Below are 24,780 nucleotides of genomic sequence, written 5' to 3' on the forward strand. Positions count from 1 at the left end.
ATATTATTATTTGAATTTAATTAAAAAATACATTAGAACTCGTCACCTTGAGGTGATGAGTTGCGTTTAGTTTTTTCTTCTTCAAAATGTAATAGATTATATTGAAAATAGCAATAAACTATGAACATTAGATTAGACCTTCAAAATTGCACATTAAGGAGAAAAAAACCACAAACTTAATACAATAACATAAGGACGTAAATAGGACTAACCTTACGAACATCATAAACATTAAATGAAATTGTTAAAATAATAGTATTGATTAAGAAGTTTTAATCTTCATAATCAGTAGACTCGTCATAACTAATATTAAGTTCTTCAATTCTCCATTCTTTTTAATGTTGTCGTTCACGTACGAATTGGAAACATGCTTATGGTTCTTCATCATATATGTTTGTTTCTTAGTCATTTGTCTTAGTTAGTGGGATATTCGAGCTGAAAGCAACATCCTCAATGGTACTAGCAAGGTCAAGATCATCAAACTCTACAAACACATCGACATTAGGCAAAGAATGATAGAAGTATGTCTCAATCATGCCAGCAAGGTCTACATCATTATTTAGATGAAATCTCGTGCATGATATTGGAAATTTATAATATAAGGAAGATACTCTTCTACTACTTCCAAGTACAACTCTTGTTTATATACTAAACTTCAACTCGTGTAGTTGGATATTTTTTTGGGAAACACATGGTTATATATTTTGAATTGTAAAAAATAGTTGCACAAATAGTTGACAAGTTTGAAAAAAACTCAAGCTTTGGAAGTGAAAGATTGAAGGTGTTTTAGTTTTTTTGCTTCAATATCATAGTTAAATGGATTTCAACTCACACATATTAATAGTTGCTGAAGATGATTAAATGAGCATTGAAAAGTTGGTGGAAAGGGTCATTATTTGGCCTATGTGAAATACACGTTTTTTCTGATATGAAGTGATAAATGCACCACAAAAAAAAATTTCTGATTTGAGTTGATATATCACTAAAAAGTTACTGAAGATGATAAGACACCACTATTTCAACCGTTTTCTGAAATGTTGTTTAAATTATACATTGAATGGCCTCTAAAAAAGTTGCATTATTGATGTAGTAAATGTCCTCTGAAAAGTTTTTTGATTTCAGTTCATATTTCACTGAAAAATAGTTGGAAGAGTGCATTATTTTGCCTAAGTTAAAAAATACATTTTCTGAATTGAGTTGATATTATCACTAAAAAGTTGCTAAAGATAATAATACACCACTATTTCACCCTTTTTCTAAAAATTTGCTTGAATTTTGCATTAAAGACCTCTAAAAAAAGCAAATTGTTGCTGCAATAAATGACCTCTGAAAAGTAGTTGAAACGGTGCATTAATTGAGCACCGAAAAGTATATGAAACAGTGAATAATTTGGCCTGGTTGAAACACACATTTTTTATGATTTGAAGTGACAATTCAACACTAAAAAGTTATCTGATTTCAGTTCACATTTCACTGAAAAATAGCTGGAATGGTGCATTATTTTACCTGAGTTAAAAACACATTTCATTATCTGAGTTGATATATCACTGGAAAGTTGCTGAAGATTATAATGAATCACTATTTCACCCATTTTCTAAAAAATAACTTGAATTATGCATTAAATTACCTCTAAAAGCCAACAGTTGTATTATTGCTACAATAAATGACCTCTAAAAAGTAGTCAAAATGGTGCATTAATTGAGCACTAAAAAGCAGCTGAAACAATGCCTACTGAGATGGCATTTCACTGGATAGTTATTGAATGGTAATTAATGGTGGGTCGTATTTGTTTTAAATTTGCTCAATTCAGATGAATCTTCACAAGGCTTGTTATTTTTAAAATTGCATTGAACAAACAAAAACCAATCTCTCTCTAAAGCTATGGCAAATAAGTTTTTCACAGTCGTCCACCCAAATGGCTAAGTTGTCGAAAATGAAGATGGTGTTCAGTTCATGTCACAGAGGCCAGTGAACATGATGTTCCTGATAGATGTATCTCATAGGCAAATGAAAACGAAAATAGAAAAAAAAATTAGAGTTTTTGTTTTAAGTTTGAGATATCGACACATCATTTCAGAGACTCCGCTCAAATATGGAGCAATCCTACTCGACAACGACGACGATGTATCTATTATAGTTAACTTTTATCAATTTTCCAATAATCAAATGATTGAGATTATTACTAAAATTGTAGATGTTCTTATTTCCTCAATTGTTGCATCGGTGACCGCAGAAGCATGACCATCAAAAGATGTAGATAACCTCGTCGGGTGATTCGGTTAAATCCTTGCTCATTTTAGCGAGGACGATGAAACTTTTGTTCCACTTATGATGAAAAATGACACACTAATAATCGATGAATCTGATATCATCGAGGCTACTTTAGAGGGGAAAGCCTAAGATATAGAGGGTGATGTCTGAGAGGCAGACGTTTCTCATGGCCAAGCAATGCATAATGCTCCATCAGTTAGGCACACCTACCAAAAACCATAATTTTTGCAACCTCATATGCCTCAATATCGTTATACAGTTGTAATGAATGAGATAAACTATGATGCCATAAGGAATCTTGAGATTCCTGATATTCTAGATATATGCGCAGCCTACTAGGGGCCCTCGGATGAAGGATCGACAAAGTTTAAAGATGGGTCACAGTTTGGGAGGAAGAAGGATTCACAACTAGCTGTGAAGGAGTTTTATATCAAAGCTTATAAGGAATTCATTGTTGTGGAGTCTAACCAGAAGACATATTTTGTCAGATTTATTAATAATAATTTCGATTGTAATATATTGAAGTCTAAGTGTTTGTGGTCGGAATTAGACTTCGATGTCATATGTGCATACGTGAAGCTACTGGTGGAGAAAAATCCAAGCATTCTGGTATCAATGATTATGGAATCAATACGAAATACATTTGGTTATATTTCGTCTTATTACAAGTCCTGTATGGCCAAACGGAAAGCTATGACACTATTGTACGGTGATTAGGATCAGATGTACAATAGGCTGCCACATCTATTGACGCAATAGAATATTTTATCCCAAGAACCATTGTTCGCTCATATACTTATCTTGTAACCACATTTGATGGACAAGTTATCCCTGAGAAGAGAGTTTTTGAAGACTTATTTTGGGCTTTCAACTCACAAATTGAAGACTTTCGTTACTGAAAACATATGGATCAAGCGAATGACATTTTTTTTGTACGGCATATACAAACACGTCCTTATGATAATTGTTGCACAAGATGGTGATAGAAACATTGTCCCTATTGCAATCACCATTATTAAAAATGAGTCCGAAGAAACGTAGAATTTCTTTCTGTCAAACTTGCGCTCCTATGTTGTCAATCAAAATGGGGTTTGAATGATCTCAGACCATTCACCTGGGTTGTTGGCCACGATTGACATACTAAGAAGCACGTGGTCGCCTCCGTATGCATTTCATGCGTATTGTATACGTCATATTACTTCCAATACTATGACGAGGTTTAAAAATAAGAATATACAGAAAAATATTATCATATGGGTAACTTATTAAGTTTTACCCTTCATTTTTTAGTCTTTGTTTATAATTATACTTAAACCTAACTATTTTTTCAGGCTACGAATTACTATAACCGAGCTTTCATATAAGACTGAAAAATTTGAGGAAGTATGTAGAAGAGGTGTATAATTTTACAGTTGAGATACCTCGGGAAAGATGGGCATATGTATATAATGATCAAGATCGACGTTACAGTCATATGAAAACCAATATTGTTGAATGTATCAATTTAGTGCTAAAAGATACTAGACATCTTCCAGTGGCAAGTATTATTTGGGAGACATACTTTAGATTAGGTAAAGTTTGTCCAGACAAAGGTACCCAGGTAGAGGCAATGCTCAACGAAGGTAGAAATTGGGCTCCAGATCTAGAGAAAGCAATGGAAAAAATCAAACTCATGCAATATCAATGTATGTTCGTAATTTCTCCAGATTGAAATATGATTATATTGTCTAAGCACTTGTTCTACCGCATGAGGGTGGGACTTTTTCCACCTACACTGGTAATCTGAATAAAAGATGGTGTGATTGTGGTTGATTTCAAGCCTTCATATACCCATGTACTCACGTGGTTGTTGCATGTATGTATGTGAATGTAGACCCATACATTTACGCTGATGATTGTTATATCTTGCATACTCTGCGCAACATATACAGTTGCAAGTTTAAGTATTTCAAGAACGATGCATATTGGCCACCTATTGTCTTTGAAGAATGGTTCCCAATCCACAATTATGAAGGAAGTTGAGGGTGTAACCCCTTGACCCGGCCTAGATGTTATGACCAAATCTAGGCGGTTACATATCGTATTCAGAAATTCTTTCATATTTAAAACAATGTTAAAATCCATATAATAATATAATATGGAATTAGCCATAAGAAAGATTCATACGATAAACATATATATATTAGAAAACTGTATAAAACATACATAAAACAAAATACTGGTAATACAGATATACCAAGATAATAGCAAAAACAAGTGTCACCAAACTATAACTAAAGGCATATAGAGATATACAATAGTACAAAAATAGGAGTAATCGGTCCTTCTGATGCCAAGTCTGCTACTCTACAGTCTGCTACTATTTGAAAATGTTAAAATTTATAAAAATGAGCTAAATAGCTCAGTGTGCTCCTTACGGTGTATAAAAACATACATATAAAATACTTTCAGTAAAAAATAGTTCATCAAACATGCTTTAAGAATATGAACATTACCCTCATCCGAACACCAGAATGTGTAGGTTCCCCAGAACCGTACACCCACCTGTACACCCAATAAGGGCCTTATACATATAGCATAAGGACCTGCGGTAAGGATTTACCCTGTGCATAAAGCAGAGGAGTCTACGGTAAGGTCTTACAAGTCATAGACTAAGCCTGATATACTTCCTCCAATAATACCCCCAATGACAATAATAAACATGTATGTATTCGAGTAAAAACAATAGTTTAATCCATTAAAACATGAAAATATTCCATACTCATAAATCAAATAAAGAAAAACTGTAACCAGATATCATATAAGAAATATACAATAAATCAGGTATCAGATAAATAATATTCAAAAAATCAGGTATGATGTCGTAAAAATATTCAATATCATCATAAATCTAAAATAGTTCAAATAAATAGTTTAAAACAATAATTTAACACCATCAGTAAACACACATGTACCGGTATGAGTAGTTTGATTAGGAAGCCTACTAGCGAGTCTGTCGATCACGATTTGCAGCAGCGCTGGATCCCACGAATCGAAAAATCTATATCGAAATCCTAATATGAATAATAATAACCTCAATTTAAACAATTTACATAAACATATGGGTAACTTTCGAAGAACGCAAATCAAATGGATCTGACGGACCAAAAGCACCATATCTAACCGACCCTTGGTTGAGGGAAGCATGAGTACCTTCATAAAAATATATACTTGAATGAACTCCATAATCAAATATAAAATAAATAAGCAAAAATGCTAAAAATACTAAGCATTTTCAGATTAACGGGCACGATTCAAGGCTTTTGGGGTCAGAATTTGGAAAAATGGATTGTAAAATCAGACTCAAGACGTCGAAAAACGTCAAGATAGAGGTTTTCAGAAAAAGTCAACGGTGATCAACGGTCAACAGCTGACCAGTTTGGTTCGATTTGGACCAAGTCGGGTTATATCGGGTAGGCGAGTCAGGAAGCTTCTAGAAGCCCACCAGGCGGTAGACTTTCCCCACGCGCAGCGGTGGCACGTGGGGGCTCATGCGAGGCCTTCGGGGGTCGAAAAAATTACGAAAAAAATTCTATATGCATTTTAAAGGGTTTTGAGACACTTACCAAGTTCAGTTCATAGCTGTAAATGGCGAAGAGCTCGATTTCACAATGTCGAAAACTTGATCTTCATTACCCCTCACACGCCGACGGCAACAGAGACAAAATGGACTCGGGACGACGCAACGAACACGATGGTGCAGGAGGTGTCAAAATCAGAACAACAGTCGATGATGAAACGTCGATTAAAGATTTTCTTCTAAAAGAGGAAAGGTTGAAGAGAGAGAGATAGGAGAAGGGTTCAAACTTTCCAGAAATAGAAAGTTTCTGATTTTTGGGCTTTTAAACATACATTTGAAAAAATGGTATAATTACACTATAAGTCATATAGTTTTAGTTGCTTTATTAATTTGGATTTGAATTTAATCAAAATTTTCACTATGGTCCCCAAATTTAATTAAAATTTCAATTTAGTCCTTAGAATAAATTTTAAGCCCTAATTTAGGGTGTGACAGAGGGGTTGTCCTGATTCTAGTTAAATTCATAATGATAAGGATGACCCTCAAAGAGAGCAAGGTTTGTCAAAGTTATGTGGCTATTGCAAAAGTGAAGGCCACAACATGAAGTGTCAACATCTCCCAAGATATTGAGTGGGCCGATAAATCCTCATTTGCAATTGTTTCCCATGTTGTACCGATTTTACAAAATTAATCAATATCAATGATAATTTTTCAATTTTTTACGTTTCATATATAATTGCAAACTATAATGTTTAACTAAACTCAAATTCATATATTTATTTAAAATATTTTTTCAACAAAATAAACAATATTTCCTCTTCTTGATCCTCTCAATTTTTACATTATTATTTTTCTTATTCTCATTCATTTCGATAAGTCATTTGTTGCGTCGGCTTGCTAACTTTTTCATTATTCTTCTTCTTCTTATTCTCATTCTTCTTCATATTATTCGTCTCCTCATCCTTTCTTTTCAACTCCTTATGTTGATCAAGAATAGACTTTATTGATTCTTTCACCCACTCTTCATCTGAATACGAGCTTGAATCCGATTCATCAATATTAGAGTAATTAAACCAAATATGATCTTTCAAAAATTTCTTGAAATATTCTTCCTACAAATGCATGTTTTGGTTCTCCTATAACTTTATCAACTAACACAACTCCAATTTATAGTTACAATTTGAGAAAATGAACGTTGGAACTCGTCACATCGAGGTGATGAGTTTTAACGACTATTTTTTAAATCTAAACATCTATAAATTTTAAACCTAGACTGAGCACATCACAATGTTTTTTAAAAAAATTAAATTCACATGATAATATGAAAAAAATAAAATTCATTACCTCGAGGTGACGAGTTCCACAAAAATATTTAAATATTAAACATGCAATATAAAAATAATATCTCAAAAAAATCATCACTTCGATGAATTCCCCTATACGGTAGAAAATGTAGTAGATATCAAAATAAAATTTGGATTGGCATACTGAGCCAAATAAAAACCGCACCCGCCGTATTGGGCAAAAAACCACCGTGCGAATGTGGTGGCCCTGGCGACACGTTCTTCGGGGCTCACTACCGGACATTCATATACACACAATAATTCGGAGGGCATTTTATAATTCGGAGGTCTCTTACGGAAGCTGCTCTCAACCTGGTGTTGGGGGTAGCCTACTATCTTACCTCCCCCTTACCCCATATATATGGGAAAAAGGGACAGCCACAATAACAGATATCGTGTCTGAATCTCATATCTTGTTCCAGACTATTCCAAAATCCAGCCAATAAACAACCTTCCTTTTAGTTCTAGAACTTATCTTCCTAATATAAATATATATTATTTGGTTTTTCGGGTTATCTTTTAGTTGAAATATTAATTTAATTAAAACTTATTTTATTAATTTTTAGGATAAATTTTATATTTAGTATTTTCAACTATCATTTCTATTTCATTTTAGTCATCAAACTATTTTCTTAAATCATATATAATGTTATATTTTGATTATCTATCGTTAAATTATTAATGACTATAATAACATGTCATCATAAGATAATTTCACGTTATTATTAAAAAAATTATCATCAACAATTTTGTTAAATTTTTAATAATAGCTGACTAAAGCTTAACATAAATTAAGAATAGAGGCCAATGCTTTACTTTCAACGCAAACAACAACAATTCGCGCAATACGGAAAGAGCTTCGTCCAAGACAAGACAAAGTTCCTTGGCATAACTTGATATGGTTTCCTCGGGAACTTCTGTTGTGCGGCGCCTAAAACGGCTAAAAATGGCGTGATCGGTTATGTTATATCATTTAACCGGAAATATTATCAAATACAATAATATATTAGGTAGCGCTTATATAATGTAATAGGCAGCGCTTATATTAACCTATTTTCTAACTAAACATGTATATTTAAACCAGTAACATTGCAAATTTACCTATTACATTATAATTATCGGTTTTGATGTTTTTGGAATTGATATAATTTTAAATGTATCGACACTTTATGCGTGCACCTCGTTGTGCATTCATTTTGGGAAAAAAGTATCGACACATTTAAAGAGTGTCGATACATAATGTAAACCTATTTGCTAATTAACCAATATATTTTTACCGGTTACATTGTAAATTTACATGTTTCTGTGTTTTTGTTCTTTGAGAAACTGATAACAAGGTGGGTTTCCCAATATTATTCTTTTGTTACTGCAAAGTTTTTGTTCTTTTCTTACTGGGTTTTGCTTAAAATATCCTACTTTTTGTATTAAAAAATGAAAATTCTGAAATAAAATGACCACATAAGCAAACTTTTTTACTACCGGTTTTGTCATTTCGATACCGATTTTGTCATATTTTTACCTGTTATATTATTATAGATCGATACATTTTTATAAAGTATAAACACTTTATTGGCGCCATAACTTCTTTTCTTTTAAATTCCAAAATTGTCGATACTTATAATAAAGTATCGACACTTTCAACATATCCGGTAGCTCTTTATCGGTTTTATCATTTCGAGACCGATTTTGTCATATTTTTACTTGTTATATTGTTATGGATTGATACATTTTTATAAAGTATCGAAACTTTATTAGCGCTATAACTTCTTCTCTTTTAAATTCCAAAAGTGTCGATACTTATAATAAAGTATCGACACTATCAACATATCCGGTAGCGCTTTACCTGTTTTGTCATTTATAGATCGGTTTTGTCATTTTTTACCTGTTATATTGTTATAGATCGATACATTTTTATAAAGTATCGACACTTTCAATATATCCGGTAGCGCTTTACCTGTTTTGTCATTTACAGACCGATTTTGTCATTTTTTTATCTGTTATATTGTTATGGATCGATACATTTTTATAAAGTATCGACACTTTCAATATATCCGGTAGCGCTTTACCTGTTTTGTCATTTATAGACCGGTCTTTTCATTTTTTTAGCTGTTATATTGTTATGGATCGATACATTTTTATAAAATATCGACACTTTCAATATATCCGATAGCGCTTTACCTGCTTTGTCATTTATAGACCGGTTTTGTTATTTTTTACCTGTTATATTGTTATGGATTAATATATTTTTATAAAGTATCGACACAAACCGACAAGCTATGTTTGCCGGTTACCAAATTTTTTAATATTTCTTCATGATTTCCACCTATTATATTATTATTACTCGATATTTCCGGTAGCTCTAAACAGAATTTGTCAAATATCTTTTAATGTATCCGGTAACGCCGTATATTAACTGTATATTAGTCCGCATTTCCTGAGACAATCCCACGGTTTCCTCTACACATTCCCAAACATAGCATGATTGCTTGGATGACCATTTTGGACAGACTTCCAACCAAAGAAAGACTCAAACACATGGGAATTATTAGCGACGGATTATGTGTCTTGTGTAACACAACCCGGGAAACAAGAGACCACTTGTTCTTTGAATGTCAGCTGTCAAGTTCACTTTGGAAAGACATCCTACAACTCACCGACTTGCGGAGATCTCCATTGTCTTGGGATAATCTGTTGTCCTGGGCATGTGCTGCTTGGAAAGGTAAGTCCCTCTTAGTTACTATTTTGAAGTTTGCTTAGACTGCTTTTATTTATTTTCTTTGGGAAGAAAGAAACAAAAGGTTATTCCAAGGTAGCTCAAGAAAAGTTGATGATCTTCTTAAAACGATCAAGGAGATTGTTAGTATTCAACTAAGAGATAGGAAAATTAATAAACTAGATATAGTTAATATTTCTCTTTGTAATCATTGGGGTATTGATTAACCTTTTCTGTAAGTTGGTTGTTCATTCTCCATTCTGGTTTGTACTAGTTTATTTGATGATTATACTGTAGCAAGTTACTGCTCCTTTTGGGTAATAATATTCTTTTATTTATCCAAAAAAAATAATATATGATTAAAAATTTATTAAATAACTAAAATAAAATAAAAGCGATAACTGAGGCACCAAACTTGTAGTTTACCCTAACTTTTAAGTTACTTAATCCTTTAGAAAAAGAGAGGAAATTGTGAATCCCAAAACAATAAAATTATAGATTCACACCATTGCTGTTCTCAAATACCTCTAAAAGATTAAGATGCTTCGATGTGTTACGCTTGTTACTTGTTTTTCTTCCCTAACCTCTGAGCCTTTATTTTGTCTGTCTCCCAAGCTTCCCCACTCTTTATCTCATCTTTCTCTCCCTTTCCCCCAAACCAAGCGATCCATTTCGCTTCAATCCCGCCCCATGAACATCCTTAAAAACCTCGGATTCGGAGCCAACAGCAAGCCAGCCCCGTCAATGGAGGATTCCTCCATTGCTCAGGGTCCAGACGACGACGTTCCGGCTCCCGGTCAACAGTTTGCTCAGTTCGGTGCAGGTTGCTTTTGGGGTGTTGAATTGGCATTCCAAAGAGTTCCAGGGGTGACCAAAACGGAGGTTGGGTATAGCCAAGGGTTTATGCATAATCCCAGTTATGAAGACGTGTGTTCGGGGAGTACCAACCATAATGAAGTTGTTAGGGTTCAGTATGACCCTAAAGAGTGCAGCTTTGACACTTTGCTTCATGTCTTCTGGGATTTCCACGATCCTACTACCCCCAACCGACAGGTCTTATCATAGGAATCCCCCTCCCTTTTTAAAAAAAATATTACCCTTTCGGTTTGTGAATTTTGGTTGTTGTTAGAAGGTGAATTTTGTGTTTACTACTGAAATTATATGAATTATCTTATAGTGATAAATTGGAGGTAATTCATGGACTTTTTTCTTGATGTTTTGTTTGCATGGAGTTTTATATGATGATAAATTCTGGAATTTGAAGCTGATGTGTTTGTGGTATCTTTCGAAGTTTGAATGTAAAACCAGTGAACCTAGGGGAAAATTTAGTAGTTGGGCCCTTTTCTGTCTTGTAATGTGTGTGAATTCTCAGCTTTAAAGCAGAGTAAAATTCTCCCGTAATATGTGTTTATTTCTATAGTTGATAATTAAGGTGCTGCGTGATAGGCGATTTGTGGTCATCTTCTCTCAAGTTAAAAGTAAGTTTGTATAGTTGATAAAATCTTGTGATTGTGTTCAACGCTGGTGTTTTCTGGATTCTTGAACTGTAAGAGTGTAACTACGAAATACCCTGCTGTAATTATTGGATGATAGTTGCTTTCGTCTTCCATGTTGGTTGATTGGTTTTCCGTGACTTGCGAATGTGATTTTGTATCTTGTTTACCCTCGACATGTCATGATAAAATCATGTCGACTCCCCCTAGTGATAGATCTGCGGCAGGGTAGTCTTTGCGGATGATGTTGGTATGCTTGCACCTGCATCCTAATATGTTGTGTATCATCTGACAGGGGAATGATGTGGGAACACAGTACAGATCTGGTATATACTTTTACACCCCTGAGCAGGAGACGGCTGCACGCGAGTCCATGGAAAAACAACAGAAACTCTTGAACAGAAAGATTGTTACCGAGATCCTGCCTGCCAAGAAGTTCTATCGAGCAGAGGAATATCACCAGCAGTACCTTGCAAAAGGAGGTCGGTTCGGTTTTAAACAATCTGCTGAGAAAGGGTGCTACGATCCGATCCGATGCTATGGCTGAGTTACCCACCGCTCTATGCAGATTTTAGCTTATGCTTGTTTATAGTTTTCTGCCCTGTGTCTGTCACTAGCATTTCTACTACTAAACCTCCTCCTCTTAAATGGAAATTTGAATGAATGCCTGCTGATTTATGTAATTAATGTTCCCATTGGAAAATGTTCTTAAACTATATGTTGTATTTTGCATGGTGATTCGGATTTTACAAGATAGTATATGTTTAGAATTTTCAACCAATTGACAATACATACTTCTTGTAAACGTAATTGCTCGAATCTAAGGCTTTTAGAGATAATAATATTCTATTTTATCATTAAATCCAGTTTATACAATAAATTAAAAGATTAGGAAATTTCAAATTTTGTGTACCTTCTCAATTGTTGGTTAAATTATGTTACATTCTTTGATAAATTATACACATAATCCAATGCCAATTAACCTGAAAAGAAAAACCAAATAAAATGTAAAAGAAACATAACTCACCCTTAAAAATTTCATGGAAATTATGTATATTTGCAGTTAAAATTTTAAGAAAAAAAACCAGTTAATACGATTAGTTAAGTTAAATAGTAATTACCAAATACATAGTATAATTTTCTTGATAAATATATGGTGATTTCTCTTGGTTTGACTTGGGAATTTATAGGATGCCACTGTAAAATGCCAAGTTTTCGGACATGTCTAACAACTTAATTTTAGTTCCAAACAAAAAAATCCTCTTCGCTTTCTGTCTCTCTTTTTCACTCCATCACAATAATGACAGAAACAAAACAAGGCAAAGCTCTAAATTTAATTTAATTTTTATTTGCCTTTTTTTTTTGTCAGTAACCGGTCCCATCCTTCCACAAGCAGGCAGGTTCGTGTTCGGTCAACTCAACAGTCATGAATACTGAATAGTGTGCTTCATGATCAGTGAATTTTAGATTTGTTTGCTTATGTCTTTGTTCTTTCTTGGCCGTGATGGGTTCCTTTTTAAAGCTTCTTTCTGTATGGATCTATCCTGAATAATGGTTTAGCGATTCGTTGAGATCTGCAACTGTTATGATATTGAAGAAATGGGGTGTTTGTTACTTATGATAAATGCTACAGCTTTTTATCAAAAGTTATTGCTTTATCAGAATTTTGCCCATTTTAATCAGAAAACAAAGTTGAATTGTGGGGTTTGGTTGTTGAATTCTGATAAAAGAAATGTTGAGTTCTGGTTCTGGAGTTCTCAGTGGCTGCTTTATGATATTTTGTATTGCAATGAAATCATATACCTTATTATAGACTGCTAATCTAACCTAGATTTCATTGTATTCATGTCCTATGCGTCACGGGAACAATGTTCCTGCACTTTTGTCACTGACTTGAGAAATTGGGGAAGGCATAGTTTGTGCCCAAGGTGGTGTTTGAATGTTAGAACTTCTATGTTCAGGGTTTTCCATTTAGTGTTGTTGATGTGGTGGTCTTATGCGTTCATTCTTCTTAGATCGGATGGAGAGTCGTAGACGGCAGGAATCTTACACGGTTCATTTCCTTAGATTGAACGGAAAGCTGCAGTCGGTGGTGGTCTTGACTACAATGTCACCAGTTAAATCTAGTATCTGATAACCAAATCTATCTACTTGCCAACTCATCCATAGCCATCAACCCTAGGACTGTCCGACTGACACTAACCACCCTACTGCGTGGTCAGTGACACATATTCTCACATGCAAGGATATTCAACTCCAACCTCACTATTCATTGTCTCTTCAATCATTTTCTCTCCGGATTGCCACCGATTATGGTTCTCCGCTCAATTAAGAGGAAGTGACCTGTTTAAGGTTACTCAGACCATCAACAAGTACATGTATCGATTTTATTTCGAGTTGTTGTTTAGTTGAAACGTTTTTAACTTGTTTGTGCAGTGACTATTTATTCAAGCTTTTGCTAATAGGAGACTCGGGAGTTGGCAAATCGTGTCTTCTTCTGAGGTTTGCTGTAAGCTTCCATTGCAATTATGAATTGTACTGTACTGTTTTTCATCTATTAATGTTGCTTACTCTTTATAAATAAGTTTCCTACATTCATCCTTAAACAAATTGTACCAGTTAATTAGGCATACGATGGATGCATATTTTACCAGCTTCGTAGTGTCCAAAAACAATTCAGTGCTTATCAGTAAATGATCCCTGCAATCTGACTGCATTTTCTGTCCCTCAACTACAGGACGACTCATATCTGGAGAGATATATAAGCACCATTGGCGTCGATTTTGTGAGCATAAGTGAAATTAATCCATCTTTTTATTCGAATTTTTCGATTTATACGTTTGTTCTATGCTGCACAGAAAACACGCACTGTGGAGCAAGATGGGAAAACTCTAAAACTTCAAATTGTAAGAATCTTTCCTTCTTTATATCTTCACCATAACATCTTCCATTCTTTTTCTGTTTCTAATCTAGCCCATAGTTACATAAATCGCTCATTTGGCCATGATCTACGTATTGAACGTTACGATCCAAAATGCGGTACGAACACATTCGGATCGTTTCAAAATCGCGATTCGGTACATCGTAGTTTTGCAGTAGGGATAAGAGGAGATGCAATTAGAAAAAATAAAGGGATTAGGGGTTTGAGAGAGAGAAAATCATAGGAGAATAAGAGGGAGAAGGGAAACCATTCGGGGAAACCAGAAAAAAAAAACAGTGAGTTGAAGAGCCTTAACTTAGGTGTTGTATCATGGCCTCATCGGAACTGGAAGAGCCCATAATCGTTGTAGTCAGTGTTTTAAAAAACGCGCCTGTTTTAAAAAGTTGCTCGGGTCTGGAGCTGTGAAGAGTTTCGGCTATGCGGGTGTGAGGAGTAGAGGATGAAGAAGAGAAAAGGTTTTAAACGGCGCATGGGGAAGGGATTAGGTTTAGCATAAATTATGATCTATTTTTAGGTTAAATTTTAAAGGCTTTAGATAGTTTGGTTAAACACTGCCGTTTAATTGGGGTCCAGGATGGTTCATTTTTGTTCGCGTGGGTTTATTCTTAAAGGAGCCATGCTCATTTTTTATTCAATTTATTTTAGTCCTTAAATCGGATTTATGCATATTAGATTTTGAGTTTTGAATTATTTTGTGTTTATGTTTTGGTCCCTATGTTATTTTACTTGGATTTGCATAACTTTCTACATTTCCAAATTTCTTCTATAATTTATCTCAATCTAAGAAACTGGTACATCGTACCAATTTATATGGTTCATCGTACCGGAGCAATCCGAAAGAAGTCTATCCCTCATACCGAATTTTAGGGACCAAGCAAATTGTGATCCCGTTCCACTTTTCCGTACCGAGCGTACCGCGATCAATGTGACTATGATCTAGCCTACTTAAACATGCAGTGGATACTGCAGGGCAAGAACGGTTCCGGACGATCACCAGCAGCTACTACCGAAGGGCACATGGCATTATAGCAAGTTCTCTTTTCGGCGTTCGGTTTTCGCATATTATGAAGAGTCTGTAATATTGCTCCACATCCGGCAGATAGTTTATGATGTTACCGATCAAGCGAGCTTCCTTAATGTGAAACAATGGTTGAACGAAATCGATCGTTACGCGAGCGGGAACGTGAACAAGCTTCTGGTCGGAAACAAGTGTGATCTTACGATAAAAAGATGGTTCCGTACGAAACAGCCAAGGTAATAGTGGTTCAACTCTATGTTCTGCATTATTTTCACGAACTATCGATCGCACAGTCGCATCCATAATGTTGTGTGAATAGACCTTTGCAGATGAACTTGGCATTCCGTTTATGGAGACTAGCGCGAAGAATGCTACTAATGTGGAGCAGGCTTTTATGGCAATGGCCGGTGATATTAAGAACAGGTAGTAATTGCTGATGAAACAGATTAAACTATGGTTTGCTTTCATCTCATCTTTGGAAAAACATATATTCGTTCCGGATTCCGATCACTATCCATGTTGATTCGCTTTTTTTCTCTGCAGGATGGCGAGTCAGCTGGCGGTAAACAATGCGAGGCCGCCGATGTTGCAGATACGAGGACAACCTGTTAACCAGAAGACTGGTTGCTGCTCTTAGTTGATTTTAAACCATTACCTGAAGAGTGAGTAAATGCCTGTTAGAATAGATTTCTTGATTCAGCTCTTTCAACAAAAGAAAAACTATGCAGTTTCAGTTTGCCTGTAAGCTCTTTAGAATTTTGATTCTTTTACACTTCACTCTCAATGGCCTGTACAAATTGAGTATATCTGCCATCCATGTTTACCTTTCCTTCAAATGTTTGTCATCCATATAATTTCTTAATTTTATTAAAAAAAATAACAAAAACATATTCTTGTTTAATATATATTAATATGTAATAAATATAAATACAGCTTACAAATTCTAAATTTGTGATGATACAGCTTTCAAATTCTTATACACTACTCAACTCTCACACTCAACTATTTTGTTTTAATTTTAAATAATTTAATATATTTAGTTTTTATTATAATTTTAAATTTTCAAAAACTGTTAAGAAAATAAAAATATAATGATTTGTACTTATTATTTTAAAAGTTAAACACACAAAAAAATCATTGATGATTGTGAAAAACTATAATTAATTATAAAAATTTATTTAATGTCTTAGAGTTATTATTTAATTATTTTATAATAGGCACGACCTAATTTACCTCAGTAGTTAAAGGAATTATTGTTGTTTATAGAGCTCAAAGGTTCGAGCATCAGTGGCTTCACAAGACGATTGAGCATTCATTGTCAAATGGTTAAGAGTATTTATAATATATACTACTTTGTAATCATTTTAGTTACATAATTAAAAGATATTTTATAATAGTTGTCGGTGCTCTTTCAATAGATATATATTATTTTGTGGTTCATTTATCAATGTGGTCATATATATTCGTATCTATCTTTTGATCAAGTTTTTTAATAGATTTTTAATATTTTCTTTATATAATCATTTTGTGATCTTAAATGACTAGTTTTTGTATGGTTATAGAAAAATATCATAATTATGTATTCAATTTATAAATTATGGTTGTAGATCTTTATTATAATTATGAATATTTTCTCTTTTTAATAAAACTATTAGTTTCTATAAAAAATTATTCTATAATAATTTTATATATATTCATATTAAATAGTGACTCGTTATATGTTAGTAGATATTATTTTGTATAAATTTTTTTATATTTTTTAATTTTTTAAAATTTGATTTATGATTATGATTTTGGCATTGATAATGATGATAAACAGTGACCAATTTAGAAAAGAAATTATGGGGTAAATTAATATAAAATATAATAAAAATTAGGTAAATTACATCGGTGATTACTTAACTATTGTCAGATTTTATTTTGATCATCGATGTTTCGATTTAATTAATCAAACCACTCAACTATTTAAATACTTCAATCAAACCACTATCCATTAACATTTAACGAAGATGATGATGACGCAATTAAAAAATTGGCATAATTTTACATTTAGTCTTCATATTTAAACGTTTTATCAATTTAGTCTTTATTTTAATTCAATTAAATAAATTTAATAACTAATTAGATGATAACATGTGTCATCACATAATTAAAAAGAATTTTATTAATTATAATTTATTTCTCACTTAATCAAGGGATGATATGCGTCATCCCCACCTGAAAAAATAAATTGAAGATGCAGCAGTCATGAAAAGCAAATTTGGGTCTTGAGGAAAAATATGGCACGCCTGAATCACTGAGCCGAACTATAAGCTACTTCAGTAATTGATTACAACAACTTTTATATAAGTTATTTACCCCTCTTTGTCCTTTTTCGTGAAACAAAAAAAGGGCAAAGACAAAAGGACACAAATTTTCGTTTGGTGGAGTTGAAAAATTGACTCTGATAATTCAATTAAGAATAACTCCCTGTCGAATTGTGTTGCAGATGGCTCATTTGTCGCGAAGTCGAGTCTATCTTGAAATGGAATTGAAGCCATAGTTCAGAATTTGAATTGGAATGTGGCTTCTCGTTGCCAAATTGTAATCAACTTCGGTCTTCTTCTCGGTCAAAAGACCTCGGTTAAAAATTTGACTGGAAAGTAGTTCCTTGACTCCACCATGTGGTTGATAGGCCCTTGAGCTGAACGAAATCGAACTCGAAAGGTTTTCGTTGACAGATAACTTTTTTTGACTTAAGCTATGCTGCTGGAAGATGGTTCCTTATCACTAAGGCACTGCTAACCCAGGTCTTCTTCTTGACTTGAAAACCTCGATTGCAACCGGATAGTAGTGTGATTAAGGTGTCATCGAGCTGAATGGAATCGAACTTGATAATTTTATTAATAGATATCCCTTCTTACTTTCAGCTATGCTGTAAATTTGATTTGCCTCTGAGATGAGTGTAATCGAACTCGAAGGTATTCTGGTGACAAATAGCCCTTCTCGCCTTGAGCTATGCTGTAAATGATGTGCCTTTGAGATGAGTGTAATCGAACTCGAAGGTCTTTGGCAGATAACCCTTCTAGCCTTGAGTTATGCTACAAATGATGTGCCTCTGAGCTGAGTGTAATCGAACTCGAAGGTATTTGGCAGATAGCCCTTCTTGCCTTGAACTATACTGCAAATGATGTGACATGGAGCTGAGCGGAATCGAACTCGAAGATCTTTGGCAGATAGCCCTTATTGCCTTGAGCTATGCTGCAAATGATATGCCTTTGAGCTGAGTGGAATCAAACTCAAAGGTCTTTGGCAGATAACCCTTCTAGCCTTGAGTTATACTGCAAATGATGTGCCTCTGAGCTGAGTGTAATCGAACTCGAAGGTCTTTGGCAAATAGCCCTTCTAGCCTTGAGCTATGCTGCAAATGATGTGTCTTTGAGTTGAGTGGAATCGAACTCGAAGATCTTTGGAAGATAACCCTTCTACCCTTGAGTTATGCTGAAAATGATGTGCCTTGGATCTGAGTGTAGTCGAACTCGAAGGTCTTTGGAAGATAACCCTTCTTGTCTTGAGCTATGTTGCAAATGATATGCCTTTGAGCTGAGCGTAGTCGAACTCGAAGGTCTTTGGCAGATAGCCCTTCTAGCCTTGAGCTATGCTGCAAATGATATGCCTTTGAGCTGAGTGGAATCGAACTCAAATGTCTTTGGCAGATAACCCTTCTAGCATTGAGTTATGCTGTAAATGATGTGCCTTGGAGCTGAGCGTAGTCGAACTCGAAGGTCTTTGGTAGATAGCCCTTCTTGCCTTGAGCTATGCTGCAAATGATATGCCTTTGAGCTGAGCGTAGTCAAACTCGAAGGTCTTTGGCAGATATCCCTTCTTACCTTAAGCTATGCTGCAAATGATGTGCCTTGGAGTTGAGCGTAGTCGAACTCGAAGGTCTTTGGTTGGCAGATAATCCTTCTAGCCTTGAGTTATGCTGCCAATAGTTTCTTTAAAAAATGGCTTCCATTCACGGGTCTAGGGCGGTCATAATGCTCAGGTGGTTCCCCTAAGCATGTCTGAGCCAGGTGAGATGATCTTTGAATGACTCCCTTTCACAGGAAAGCCCACTGATAAATTATGTTAGTCGGATATCTTCCGTTGTGGAATTGAAATCTGGCTTGAAAATGTTAACTGGAAACCTGCTACTCGTTATTGAGTTAAGTTGATATGGATTCATTCTGAATTGGCTCTGGAGCCCATCTGAAATTGATTCTGAGATATGTAAATATGTCAAGTCGGTTGAGGTGTAGTTTCTCACTACTGAGTTAAGCAACCACCATCGATCTTTAAAGGAGCTTTTGAATCGAGTATCTTTTGTCATGAAGTCGAAACTTGACTCTGAAAGCTGCAAAAAATCATGCATGTGAAAAATGCTAAATGTAATGCTCTTAAGTATATCTAAGATGTATGTAATATGAATTAGCCTCGGACGGAGTCTCATTCTTTGTCTGCCGATCTTGATCATTGGAATCGATCATGCCCCATTTTCTTCTCGGGTTGTAGTCTTTCACATTTGAGACTGTCATGTTTGAAAAAGTTTTTCCTTTCTCTTATTTAGGAGGGAAAAAAGGAAATCAAAATAAAAGAATTCTGTAAAACATTGCCCCTTAATTCAGGCTCGTAATCAAATTGAATCAAATCATAAACATTAGTTCAAAGAATATCAAAGGAATCAATAGCTCTTTTAATGCTCTCAGAGTTATAGCTCTTTGACAAATATTCAAGTGGATGAGTTGGCTTTAGGTTGACCTAAGGTTTCAGCCATAAAAAATGTCATTTTTTCGGTCATTGCAACATACTTTTTCTTTGGCTTGGCATTTTAATTGGATGCGGAAAAAATGACGCAACTAGCATTATCAATTACTATATCTTCTATTTTGGTTCTTTGAAATCTTCTATTTGTTCAAGTTTTGTAAGTTCCTCTAACGAAGGTAGTACAGAAATATCGGTCTAAAAATGAAATTCTTGAGTGCTCGTGTGAATTTGACTATAACAGGTGTTCCTTAACTCCCTTAGTCCATTTTTACCGAAACTCCTTATTTAGATAAATTTAATTCGCCATTGTCTGGCTTGCTGAATCCATAAAGTCGGGGCGTTTAACCAATTGCTCTAGAGGGACATCTCAATATATAAACACCTTTATCTGGTTAGCTGAATTTCCATAAAGCCGGGGCGTTTAACCAATTGCCTTAGAGGAACAACTCAAGCTTTATTGTATATATATTATAATCACCTTTATCAGGCTAGTTGAATCTTATCCATAAAGCCGGGGCATTTAACTAATTGCTCTAGAGAGACAATTCAAGTTTTATTGTATACATAATATTATAATTTGGGTATACAGATCCAATTTCTTAAGTTTGTCAAGAAGAACCTGTTATAGTCTAGGTGTTTTTGAAAGTCAAGGAATCTCATCTTTAGAGTTCAATTTCCAAACAACTGACCTAAACTAGATTTGCTTACTCGATTATTTTATCTTTGAAGATCATTATCATCATTGAACGTCTTAAACAAAAAGTATAGTAATTCCATATGCAAAAGATGCCCCATGTTGTCCGCACCTATGCACATCTAAATACCAAGCCATATGAAGGGGGAAGGTTATATTGGTTATTTACAAGAGAATGGTACGGTGTTTGAATGTATCTTCTTGGGTAAGGTCAAATTCCTTTATCAAATATATGTAACTCTGATCACTTACAGAGTTTTTAATTCATTTGATATTCAAAGAATTTCAAGATTGCAAGTTTGATTCGTTGCTCGTCATCTTTAAAGTAACATAAATTTACAAAAAAAATCCGCATAAATTCATTGAAATATCCAAAGAAAGTTCAAAAACAAGTTCCAAACATGAGAAAGTTCAAAAAAAATTTAAAAAAGATGCTTTAAAAATGAATAAGGCCTCATTAGGATGCCCCACTTTCCATGACTTTTTCTACTTTGGGAGTGTCATTGCTTTCATCATAAAATTCCAGCTCTTTTTTGTCCATCATTAGCTGGATCAAGGCTATAAATTTGGCATATTCTTGTACATCATGTCCATCTTTATTGTGATAACAGTAATAACTGTCACCTTTGGAATCTGATGTGCCAGGATGTGGTGCAAGATACCCCGCATTTATCATTTGCCTTCATACCCAAGCAAGAGGTGACTTCACATCGGAGACTTTAGTTTTGGCCTTTTTACCCATCTCCTTGGTGATTGAATTTTCCTCATTCTCTTGATGATTAGATAGAGGGTTATGTATGACTGTGGGTGATTCTGAATTGTTAAAATGAATCAAACTCTTATTGCGTATTCTTTAGATAATCCTCTTAAAGGCGATGCAATTTTCAATAGCATGCCCCTGAACACCGCCATGATATTCACAGTGAACATTTTGGTCATGCCACATAGGGTATGGGGGCTTTAGAGGTGTCTTTCGATAGGGGACACAACATGTGCGTCAAACACTGTTGGTAGAGCTCCTTGTATGTCATGGGAATGGGATAGAAATGCTTATTTTCTCTCATTGGTTCTCTAGAATATGAAACAGTTGTAACGGGTTTTGATTTGCTGATGATCTCTATTTATTTCTTCTTTAGAGGAGGCTTTCCACTCGACCTACCTCCTGATTTAATGGTCATTTTGACTTCTTCCCCGAATTTCAGAATGCGATAACCGTTTGAATTATTTTGAAGTCCTGATAAGATTCTAGGTGAGACAGCTACTTGCGAGGTAGGTGACATAGTTACCCCTTTCGATGAACCTGCCCCAGGTGCACTTATCTGACATAGGCCAGCTAAATTGGCTACGATCTAATCGACCAAGGACTCTTGGCCTTTAGCAATTGTATCTAAGACACTCTGGCTATTTTGATTTATCTTTTCTTCTAGCTCTCTCTGGAGCTTCAACATGTTCTCTTCGATCTGAGTAATTCTAGCTTCCATCTTCTTTTCGGTTTGAATGAGGATGACACGTGTCCGAAGCTTGTGGAGGTATGTCCAGTGTTTGTACCCCTTTTGCTGAGACATTCTTCTGTTAGTTAATGCGAATACAAAGAAAATAACAAAATGCAAAATATGTCTAAATGCATGATGCATGAAATGTTCGAGGCATTGATCCTAAAATGTGTCTGTTATTATAAATAATCCTTATTGGGGACAAAATTGTTATGCTTTAAGAGACAAAAAACATTTTGATGGTATAGATCTCGAACAGCTCCTGACTAGTTGGTTCGTCTTCCGCCTTTTTCGTCACCGGTTGAATATCATGTTAAACCGTTCCAGCTCCTTTGGCTAAACTGTGCAAGTGATGAGCTACTTGCTCCAAAAAACCTTGAATAACTGCATCTCTGACTTTCACTCTTTGTTGAGCCTGTTCCTAATGAAAGTGTCATTGGAGTCCTCCATCGATAGGAATTATTCGAAGCTTGCTTCTTGAATTTGTTAATAGTGACCTGTTGTCTTTGAAAGAGTTCTCCAGGTCAATAACCTTTTCTCGTCTTGCCCCTGCAACTTTCGCCATCTCGTTTAGGAAAAGTTGACTTTTGACGTGCTTGGTGTAAATCCGATCCATTACGAGTCTTTTCTGACCATAGCTGGACTTCTGAGCTTTTCATCTCTTTGTATTATAACACCTTTTTCCATTAATACAAATTATTTACATTTAACGAACACGTTTTTGGTGGATCAACACCTCTTTTAGATGAATGATGCAAAAGATGACAATAAAATAAAAGAAAACAAAAATGAAAAGAGTTAGTGAGGTAAAGATAAAAACACAATCATAAAATAAAAGTCCTACCCCTCATGATATCTACCCCCACATGCTTATTATTCCTACCCGGACATGATCTCTATCCCGCATGCTAATTTCAAACAAATCATAACCGCATATTTGTCTAGTTCGCATTCTTTGAACCGAAAGTAAATCAGGAAATACTTTAAGCATCATAGGGTTTAAAATGAGGCTTTGGGGTGGGCTCTAATTCCCTGTCGTCCAGGTTTAGGTTCTAAAGAGGTACCCGAGTTCTCCTTACTGGTGCCCCATTGGGCTTGCCAGACCCTTAATCCTAAGCCCTTTACAAGCTTGTGTGGACTAAGTTAAACTCGAGAGGAAACATTCCCTTATGCCCGTACGGTGAATAAATTCACACGAAGACATAAGGTATATGAATCCCGAAGGCTACTTGTTAGGCTCGTACGGTGAATAAATTCACACGAAGGCGTCACTTTTACCCCTACTTAAATAGGGTTCGGAGCTCAGGTATAGATCTTGAGATAGAAACTTTTCAAAAATCTGAAATCATTGAAAAAATGTCAGTACAACTATTTATTTAAAAAATAATCAAATGTAAATAATTAGAATCAAATAAATAAATTAGAATTTAAATTTATAGTTTTCACTCAAAAAGACAACCGAAAATGAACTCTGGCCTGACTCACTTACCTGTTCCCCAGCGGAGTCGCCAAGCTATCGCAGCTATTTTTCGGGTGGGCCTGGAATTGGGCTTCGACTTGAATTGATTGGGTTAGAGTCACCACCGACCATTTCTATAGCCCTGTGTTCTCGTGGGTTTTTTATTGTCCCCTGATCGATGGTGGTACCGTGGTATTTATATAGCCCCGTTGGGAGCTATTTTCGGCTATTTCTAGGGTGATCCCAGATATTCTGGGGTTATTTGTTGTGGATCGTTTGTGGTTGATCGGTCATCTCGGGATGGGTCAGTCCCGAGATTTTAGGCCGGCCGTTTCACCCTTTGACTGCTCAGTTCCCCCTGTGCGGCGTTGTTGACATGTTACCTGTAATACCCCCAACCCATACCCGATCCAGATCCGAGTCTGAGGTGTCACATTGACTTTTCAAACTTTGACTCTTGACAAAATTCAAGAAAATTTAAAACTTTCATTAAAGTAAAAGTGGTTTATTTACATAAATTGACCACAAAAACCAAAATCGATCAGAGCATATTTAATTCAATCAAATAGTATATGCCAACTATATTCAAAATAACCAAAACCATTTAAATCATCTATTTTCTGATATGAAATTTTATAAGGAAGATGTTGACCTGTCTTACTCTTCTTCGCTTCTCTTCTAGCTTCTGTAACCTACGTGTGAAACAATCACACGCTAAGTCTATGACTTAGTGAGGCATAAAAACTTATAATGCACTTTATAACATATATCAATACATGCATGTTCTGTTATATCATGCTATACCAAATTACATGATTTCCTCATATCATGTAAAATCATATCAGATTAATTAACAATAAATACATACATACACATAAATCATCATTAGCAATTTATCATGTAATCACATACTTTTATGCTTAACCTTTTCAATCAAACACTATACACACACAACATTATATCATTTTTATAACATTTATCATATCACTAACATATATTTGTTTATATCTC

At 34.9% G+C, this 24,780-nt stretch overlaps 1 protein-coding gene and 1 pseudogene across 1 annotated transcript; both read left to right on the top strand.

Annotated features, from left to right (window-relative positions):
• The first annotated feature begins 10,410 nt into the window (after positions 1–10,410).
• LOC120124814 (peptide methionine sulfoxide reductase A1-like) lies at positions 10,411–12,062 on the top strand. The gene is made up of 2 exons (XM_039143392.1): positions 10,411–10,939; positions 11,675–12,062. The coding sequence occupies exons 1-2, from the start codon at positions 10,427–10,429 to the stop codon at positions 11,924–11,926; spliced, it is 765 nt and encodes a 254-aa protein (XP_038999323.1). The 5' UTR covers positions 10,411–10,426; the 3' UTR covers positions 11,927–12,062.
• Positions 12,063–12,805: 743 nt separating this feature from the next.
• LOC120124775 lies at positions 12,806–16,018 on the top strand (annotated as a pseudogene).
• Positions 16,019–24,780: the final 8,762 nt, after the last annotated feature.

Source organism: Hibiscus syriacus, unplaced genomic scaffold (genome assembly GCF_006381635.1).
Source record: "Hibiscus syriacus cultivar Baekdansim isolate YM2019G1 unplaced genomic scaffold, ASM638163v2 tig00110429_pilon, whole genome shotgun sequence".
NCBI lineage: Eukaryota > Viridiplantae > Streptophyta > Magnoliopsida > Malvales > Malvaceae > Hibiscus > Hibiscus syriacus.

Bases quoted from the DNA above. Each gene is read 5' to 3' on its own strand.
- LOC120124814 (XM_039143392.1), top strand. From the start codon at position 10,427: ATGCTTCGATGTGTTACGCTTGTTACTTGTTTTTCTTCCCTAACCTCT. The intron at 10,940-11,674 runs GTCTTATCATAG...ATCATCTGACAG, and splicing joins CTACTACCCCCAACCGACAG to GGGAATGATGTGGGAACACA.